At 37.9% G+C, this 8,719-nt stretch overlaps 1 protein-coding gene and 2 non-coding genes across 3 annotated transcripts; 1 reads left to right on the top strand and 2 right to left on the bottom strand.

The window, feature by feature from the left end:
• Window positions 1–614: 614 nt before the first annotated feature.
• trnal-caa (transfer RNA leucine (anticodon CAA)) lies at window positions 615–725 on the bottom strand. Its single transcript has 2 exons — window positions 688–725; window positions 615–660 (listed from the first exon to the last, which is right to left on the bottom strand). It is a non-coding gene; the product is annotated as a tRNA-Leu (tRNA).
• A 2,331-nt stretch (window positions 726–3,056) lies between these two features.
• On the bottom strand, window positions 3,057–3,164 carry trnal-caa (transfer RNA leucine (anticodon CAA)). The gene is made up of 2 exons: window positions 3,127–3,164; window positions 3,057–3,102 (listed from the first exon to the last, which is right to left on the bottom strand). It is a non-coding gene; the product is annotated as a tRNA-Leu (tRNA).
• A 182-nt stretch (window positions 3,165–3,346) lies between these two features.
• dhrs12 (dehydrogenase/reductase (SDR family) member 12) lies at window positions 3,347–8,374 on the top strand. The gene is made up of 10 exons (XM_061088226.1): window positions 3,347–3,484; window positions 4,416–4,549; window positions 4,644–4,726; window positions 4,873–4,965; window positions 5,047–5,128; window positions 5,574–5,635; window positions 5,939–6,043; window positions 6,128–6,218; window positions 7,096–7,233; window positions 7,446–8,374. Exons 1-10 carry the CDS (start codon window positions 3,429–3,431, stop codon window positions 7,556–7,558), a joined length of 957 nt encoding a protein of 318 aa, XP_060944209.1. The 5' UTR covers window positions 3,347–3,428; the 3' UTR covers window positions 7,559–8,374.
• The last annotated feature ends 345 nt before the right edge of the window (window positions 8,375–8,719 follow it).

Raw genomic sequence — 8,719 nt, 5'->3', positions numbered from 1 at the left:
CATAATTATTGTGATATCTCTTAATAAGTGTCTGTGTAAATCCTTTGCGGATATTTAAACTGTGCAATATTTGATTGTTTGTGCAATTTTGCATTCACTATTCACATAGTATATGATATTGGTATGTTTTGAATTTTTGTCATGTTTATATTTTGTCTTTATTCTATTTCCTTATGTTTATATTGTGTTTATATATATGTTTGATAATAACAGCAGTAATAAGAGGCCTCAGCAGTGTGAGGTTGAAATCATGGATTTCAGCCTTTTGAGTAGAAATGTATTTTTCTTTTAAGAGCTTTTACACTTGATTTGCATTTGATTAGTTGACACTGATCAACGTCATATCAGCTTTTGAAAAAACTATTTAAGATAATTTTGTGATGAAGGAGGGTTTTTTTTTAAAGCCTGATATAATTGCTCCATATAAGCAGAGTATAAATGGACAGTATAGGAACGTAAAACATGTTGAAATTGCACGTAGAAATCAAGTATTGCACAGTTTACATATAAAAACGACATCGTTGATACAAGTTGGAGATCATTTTGCGGGGTTTCTTAGCTGTGAATCAATCGAAAAATGAATGTTGATTAATGCTCCAGCGGTAAAAAAATATTGTCAGAAGTGGGATTCGAACCCACGCCTCCATTCGGAGACCAGAATACCCGTTTGTACCGGAAGGTTTTATCCTTGAGTCTGGCGCCTTAGACCGCTCGGCCATCCTGACAACTGTACCCGCAATATGCAGAATTACAAATTTGTACAAATAGAAACGATGAAACTTCCTATCTGGATAATCATGAATTACCGAACTAACGCAATAAGGGAAAGCAACACACGAATCTGTACAACCATGGAGTTCCTGATTTAACCGCAGGAGGTTTTTCTACGTGTCTGTCTATCATAGTTTCGGTTTGTTCGTCCGATCTTAGAATCTAAAGCAGGATCGGACCCGCAGACTGAATGTGGTCAGGCTATGGTTAAATCCGCTGCTCAGAAGACAGGAAAAACACAACAAATATTCACACACACCACAAGGAAACACGACATAAAGGCTAATGGACACAGAGTGATCATATTATTGTCAACAGACTTTCTGCATCTTTTCACGTATTTGATTTGACTGGCACCAGGAGGCGCTACGGAGAAGAAGTAAGACCGGAAAGGCAAAGTGGCCGCATATTTTTTTTTGGGCTACTTTATTGCAAAATACAAATCTAACAAGCAATGTCCTTTCTAATAAATAATTTAAAAAAAACAGAGTTCAGGACTGAGACCTGTTATATAATAATAAAATAAGCAGAAAACCAAACAATATAGTTCAAAGGAAACAAAACAAATGATATTACAAAGAAGAATGGCTTTGTAATGTTTCCTTGAAAATAGAGAGCGTTGAAAAATCACATTTGTCTAAAGAATATTTGGCATGTACGGATGAGTAATGCAATCAACTAAATTTTTTTTTTCTGTTTCTCTGAGATAATTATCTTGGGAAATCTCTGTATAGACGCGGACTTACTGTTATGAATCTGTAACTTCTCAAAGGAAAGGTTTTATATTTTAACGACTCTCCGATGAGGCACAAGCTCTTACGGTGTTGTTTAGAGAAGTTTCAAATAAACCTGAAAACATCAGTTGAAAGTCTCGACCATCTTTTGGGGAATATGCTTTAGATAGATAAAGGATCGTTTTAATTTTTGTCCATAATTCAAATATTTCGTTTGTTAGTGTAAGCTATTTTATTTAGTGGCTTCATTATGGAAGGTTGATTTGTATTTCCTGTACTAAAGCAGGTTGTTGGTTGGGACTCTTGTTTTGAAAGGGGTTCTAACGGAAGAGGGTTCTGTCGATAGAGAAGTTTTGAAGTGTGAAGGAAAGTAAACGAATGTGATATCCCGATTCAATAACCATCTCTCGTTTCTTTTTTCGGCTGAGGCCTCCTGACAGTATAAGAGAGCAAAACGCTCGGCTACGTTAGTCTTTTGTAGTTCACTGTTATTTATACAGAAGGAGAGTCTGACAGTTTTAAGCGACGCTGAACAAGGGCTCTATGGAAAATATCCATGCAAAATGTAACTTCATCAAAATACTAGATTACAATTATCTCAGAAAAACAGCCTTTTTAAAAAAAGTTTTTCTGAGATAATTGTAATATATTAGGGAGCTGATGCAAGTGCAGAAAGATACTGTGAAACTGAAATGTTTTAGGAGGAATATGAAAAAAGCAATATTATATCAGTCAACTTAATTGTCAATTGCGCCAAATGCACAGGACATAGACGGGATAGAAATGATTGGTCCTTTATCCCAAGCGTAAACATGTAAGTAGATATACATGCACTCAACATATATAAGTATAACATCATATGAATATCACACTCAACATATAAGTATAACAACATATAAGTGACAAAACTCAGTAATATGCACAATATATATGTAATATGTAAATAGACCCCATCCGAAGATTGCATTTGCAACCAAATTGTACAACCTTCTAAATGTAAGTCCTGTAAACATGCAGGATTTTCTTGTCTTCATCAAGACCCATGAATTATTCTCTGAGAAATCATCAAAAATATCTCAGCGAAGAAGAAGGGATTAGAGAGTGATGTTCTGGTGTCAGTCCCGTCCCTTACTTCTTCCTTTCGTGGAAATCCGTCCTGTAGTTTGTGCGTAATCTCCCTCACAAACAAACCAACACACAAACGGACGGACGGGGGTGAAAACATGTCTTTGTAAGCGGATGTAAAAATGTATGTTTGAGTTTTTATGTTTGTTATATATGATTATGATAAATGAAGGAAGCATTTTATAAATACAAGAGCAGCAGTAAAACTAGATCACATTAATAGACCCCATCCAAAGATTGCAATTGCAATTTAAGTATTGCAGTTTCCAAAACGTCAGAATTTGTGACAAAGTTAATAGAGTACCATCAATTTTGTTTTTGCAAATATGTAAGATAAAAAACTTAAATCTGTTATTCATATAGTACATTATTAAATTACCAAAGTATTGAGAGTGTCAGTACTGCAGGGATAAAAAACAAAAGTTTTGTCAGAAGCGGGGTTCGAACCCGCGCCTCCATTCGGAGACCAGAAATCCCATTCACAGGAAGGTTCAACCTTGAGTCTGGCGCCTTAGACCACTCGGCCATCCTGACACTGAGCCATAGAGAGACATGTTAGTAATCATATACATATTGATACACCGTCACATTAAAGTCTCCTCAGATCTGCGCTGACAGGAACACACGTGTCCACCAGAGGAGCTCTAGGTTGTTTATCTCTAACTTCCGGTGGTCGAACACGTGACTCCCCATGCTACTACCGGTTACTACATAAGTCTGGTTCAGTCACTGTTATGAAAACAGCCCGGAGCTTTCATAAGGATCGAACCCGGCGGAGGAGACGCTGCTTTACTGAACATGTCGGTCTACAGGAACGCAGTTTGGTTAGTGAAAGGCCTTCAGGAGTACACCAAGTAAGTTCACTGACAGCTCTGTGTACTATGTGAAGTATGTCACCGTGTACTTATACTTCACTCATTTAATTATTATTAATTATTATTTGGCTCTCGTGTTTGACTGCTTTGGTGATGCTGGATTCTTTCATTTCCTCTTGGTATGTATGTATGTATGTATGTATGTATGTATGTATGTATGTATGTATGTATGTATGTATGTATGTATGTATGTATGTATGTATGTATGTATGTATGTATGTATGTATGTATGTATATATGTATGTATGTATCTGTCCATGTATCTATCTATCTATCTATCTATCTATCTATCTATCTATCTATCTATCTATCTATCTATCTGTTTCCATGTATATATCTATCTGTCCATGTTTCTATCTATCTATCTATCTATCTATCTATCTATCTATCTATCTATCTATCTATCTATCTATCTATCTATCTATCTATCTATCTATCACTGAGTCAAGGTGTCAAACGCCTGTCATGTTTATGCAACATATACATCTTCTCTATAGTAATAATCCTGAGAGTACACTGAAGGTTAAACTACTCTACTTCCTCTGTTGAGTAATAGCTCTTATGGTGCAGTTACTGTTTAACTAGTAGTGTTTAACAACACAATACTAGTCTGCAGTATATCCAGAGCTGCTACTACAGAAATAATGATAAAAGCCATTAATTCATCAGTCGATCAATTAAATGAAGTTGTGTTAATTTCATTAAGTATATCATGAGGATACACACTGCTAGGAAGTTCTGAAAGTATGAAGAATGGTTGACATGACAAAGAAACAAATAGGAGTCCACCTCAGTGTTGACATCAGAACATTTGGAATCATTGGTGCCACTGTGTGTGTGTGTGTGGGTGTGTGTGTGTGTGTATGTAAGTACATGGTGCATTCAGGGTCCTGCTCTTTGCTCCCGGCAGGAGCGGCTATGAAGCAGCAGCGAAGCATTTTGTCCCAGCCGACTTGGACGTGAACCTGAGTGGGAGGTCCTTCATGATAACAGGAGCCAACAGTGGGATCGGAAAAGCCACAGCACAGGAAATCGCCAACAGAGGTGAGTGAGTGTTTAGCAGAGTTTTGCCTCTGCTCCTGGGAAACCTTCCTGCTGCTCTGTCTGCTGATTTGTCTTTTGTTTTTCGAACCTTCAGGAGGAATCGTTCACATGGTTTGTCGAAACAAGGACCGAGCAGAGGCAGCCAAAGATGAGATTGTTGAACGGAGTAAAAATCAGGTGAGAAATATGGGACGTGTCTTTCTGCTGCTCTTCGTCAGTTTTATTCCTGCTGGAACTGATTTATTTTTAGATCACGTTTACCCAGTGGAGGTCACTATACAACGAGTTTAATAATTATTGTGTTTATTTCATTTTATTCACAGAATGTTCACGTCCACGTCGTCGACATGTCCATTGCGAGACAAGTTTGGGAGTTCGCCCAGAGCTTCTCACAAACCGACGCTGTGCACGTGCTGGTGGGTAAATATGCTGCATCATCTGTGAGACGCACATCAGTCTTCTATAGTCAAATGATAATCACTTGTCGTGTTCACCAGATCAACAATGCTGGCTGCATGGTCAACCAGAGAGAACTAACTGAGGAGGGTCTGGAGAAGAACTTTGCAACAAATACACTCGGTGACGAAAAGAAACACAAATCAAATGAGTTTAGATACTGATTCTATATTATTTCATTTTTTTTTTCTTACTTTGAGAAATATTAAACTTTCTTTTTTCAAAACTTACGAAAAAATCTGTTTATATGTTTGTGTTTAAATCAGAGCGTTCTTTGTAAATTATTCACCATTAAGAAGAATTAATAAACTTAGAAACAGATGTTTTGACATTTTACATTCTGCAAATCCCATCTTGCTGGTAAAGATTTTACGCAACTAGAATTTTGCATGTTTGTCTATTTAAAAGGAAAAAGAGATACTATAAAACGATAACCCTTTAAATCAGGTAAAGTGAGATTAAATAACAAGCAATTAAGATTCAAAATAAGTTGACAGCTTCCGACAGTCAGTCAATGATCTAGTAAAGTAAAGTGGTACTGACCTCTGACCTCTGACTTTATTTCCAGGTACTTACATCCTCACCACAGCACTGATACCTGCACTGAAGAAAGTCCAAGATCCAAGAGTGGTGGGTTGAATTTCAACTGGAGATGAGAACTCAGTAGAGCTTATACGTCTGCCAAGGATCCGTGCTGAAATGTATTTATCAGCTTATGTCACTTCCTCCCCCCAAGTTGAGGAAATTTCCTTCTGTAGTTTTTGCATCATGCCGTTTAGAAACAGGGGTGAAAACATAACCTCCTTGGCGCAGGTACAACGTCAAAAATGTTGCAGCACAAATTCATTTGGATATTTAAAGTCAGACGTCCGTGGTAAGAACCACACTCACTCCTACAGTCACAGATGAACATCTTCTCCTGCTTCTGCACAGGTGACCGTGTCGTCCGGCGGGATGCTCACACAGAAGCTGAACGTGGACGACCTGCAGTGTGAGAAGGGGACGTTCGATGGCACCGCGGTCTACGCTCAGAACAAAGTAAAGGAGACTGATTGACGGCAGCTGCTTTTGTCATCATGGCGCGTGTTTGTTAAAATGTGCTTTCTGTTTTCACTGCGACAGAGACAGCAGGTGATTCTGACGGAGAGATGGGCTTCTCAACACAAAGAGATCCACTTCTCCTCCATGCACCCAGGCTGGGCCGACACACCAGGTACAGAGAAAAACGACTGCAGGCTGAGTTTTATAACCTACGCCAAGGAGCTTTTGTTTACACTTGTTTGTCTGATCACTCAAAAACGACAGAACCGATTTCCATGATATTTGGTGGAGCGGTGGGGAATGACCCTAAGAAGAGAACAATCAGTTTTTGGGTTGATCTGGATCTTGATCTTTCACTTTATTTCTCATGGCGTTATCCTTGAGCTCCGTATTAGTTTGTTAAAGATTTAACAAAATATCCATCTTTCTTCCCCCACCTCAGTACAATGGAGAGTAAAGGTATTCTTTTTTGCATTAAAAGACTAGAATGGCCCTCAGTAGAGCACATACCTCCACCAAGGACCAACAGTCTCCTCATGAAAACACATTTAAAATCGCAAGATCCAGATTTTTATTTGAACCTGCACCAAATTGTACAAGCTTCTAAATGTAAGTCCTGTAAACATGCAGGTTTTTGTTGTCTTCAAGATCCATGAATTATTCTCTGAGAAATCAACAAAAATATCTCAGAAGAAGAAGGGATTAGAGAGTGATGTTCTGGTGTCAGTCCCCTAAACCGCACCACAAATTAAACAGTGTTTTCTTTGTCCCTTACTTCTTCCTTTCGTGGAAATCCGTCCTGTAGTTTGTGCGTAATCTCCCTCACAAACAAACCAACACACAAACGGACGGACGGGGGTGAAAACATGTCTTTGTTAGCGGATGTAAAAATGTATGTTTGAGTTTTTATGTTTGTGAAATATGATTATGATAAATGAGGGAAGCATTTTATAAATACCAGAGCAGCAGTCACTTTTGGCAACAGTTTTTAAAACTAAATCACTGCTGTGTACTTTGTTGTTTTAATTCTGAGTGTTTTCTCTCTGTAGCTGTCCAGACGTCCATGCCATCCTTCCACGCCAAGATGCAGTCCAAGCTGAGGACGGAGGCCATGGGGGCCGACACCGTGGTGTGGCTCGCTGCGGCTGCGGCTGCAGTCAAACTGCCAAGCGGACTCTTCTTCCAGGGTCAGAAACAAATCACTTAAGCTTATCACTTAACTTTTTATGTAACTTTTGTTTTACCCTTAGCCGTGTGACGTCGGTTTTCCGAGCGTGAAACGTCTCGTGATTTCATTCATTCAGGAACCAATGAATCTTAGTTTTTTATAGAACAAACACTGTATTTGTGGTTTAGTCTCTCCTCGTTGTCCCTTATGTTTCCATAAAATTGTGTCCAGATCGTAAAGCGGTGGCGACACACCTGCCTCTGGCGTCCTCCAGGTCGACGCCGCAGGAGGAGGAGAAGCTTCAGGCTGCGCTGGAGGAGTTCGCCCTCAAGTTTAAACCTTAGTGTCTCTGCAAATACACCAATGTCTTTTAAAACCAAGCACTCATCTCGAATTGTAACTAATGTTTACATATTTGTTTTTTTGTTTCAATGCACAAGACACATTTTACACTGTTTTTGGACCAATACCTTAAAGAACAGATGGTTCAGCAGAGAATGATATAAAGAACTGCTATTTTTTCATGATCCAAAAATGGAAAATGTAAAATGCTCCATACTATACATCAGGGATGCTTTTCTGTGAATGTATAACACAAAATGGAAATTTATAAAAATTTCTGTGCAACATATTGTTCAATTCCTTAAAACTATTGTGATGTTTTCATTCTTTCACAAGCCGATCATTTATATGTATGGATTCAGGCCACTTTGTATAGACACAGAGTAGTCACCACTTAACATCCATCTGCTTAAAAATGTTTACCCTTAACAATGCTGCTAAAACCTTTATCTTGCTGATGTTCTCCTTTACATTTGACATCTATGGTACTTCTGTCCGTCCTGGGAGAGGGATCCCTCACATGTGTCTCTCTGAGGTTTCTACCTTCTTCTTAACCTGTTAAAAGGGTTTTTAGTAGTTTTTCCTTACTCTTGTTGAGGGTTAAGGTCACACCATGTTAAAGCCCTATGAGACAAATTGTGATTTGTGAATATGGGCTATACAAATACAATTTGAATGATCTGTAAAACATTTTTGGAAAAGATACATGTTTAAATTTCACCAATTCAGTCTTTGTCCTAAAGACAATTTAGTATAATACTGAAATTGAAGTTTCTGTTAATTTGCAAATAAATTAGGATAACCCTAGTGACAGAAAATGTATCCAAACTTTGACAATCAATTATTTCTTTCTGTAATTTCTCAAGTTAGAAAATTAAAAAAAATCAGCTGCCTCCAGACTTGCATCTCTTCAGTTTCATATGAAATGAATACCTTTAGCACCTTGAATCTACCTGTGTATATAAAAATGCTTTATAAATACAACTGCCTTTGAAAATATGGACAAATAATCAGTTATGATAGCATGTGTTAATTGTGACAGTTAAATGAGAATTAAATTAGGAATGGATACACTAGTCCCTAAATTAATAAATAGTGGCTGGCTGTTCATTTTTCAGTTCAGAAAGTAAATGCTATATGGTATCAATATAGAAAAATAACTT

The sequence above is a fragment of the Limanda limanda genome, chromosome 16 (genome assembly GCF_963576545.1).
Source record: "Limanda limanda chromosome 16, fLimLim1.1, whole genome shotgun sequence".
NCBI classification, from domain to species: Eukaryota; Metazoa; Chordata; class Actinopteri; order Pleuronectiformes; family Pleuronectidae; genus Limanda; species Limanda limanda.
This window is presented reverse-complemented; position numbering and strand designations above follow the sequence as displayed.

What these genes read in the sequence shown, in the direction of transcription:
- dhrs12 (XM_061088226.1), top strand. Translation starts at nt 3,429, where the DNA reads ATGTCGGTCTACAGGAACGCAGTTTGGTTAGTGAAAGGCCTTCAGGAG. An exon ending in CGGTCTACGCTCAGAACAAA is followed by an intron (nt 6,044 to 6,127) that starts GTAAAGGAGACT and finishes TCACTGCGACAG; the next exon opens with AGACAGCAGGTGATTCTGAC. An exon ending in AGGCTGGGCCGACACACCAG is followed by an intron (nt 6,219 to 7,095) that starts GTACAGAGAAAA and finishes TTCTCTCTGTAG; the next exon opens with CTGTCCAGACGTCCATGCCA.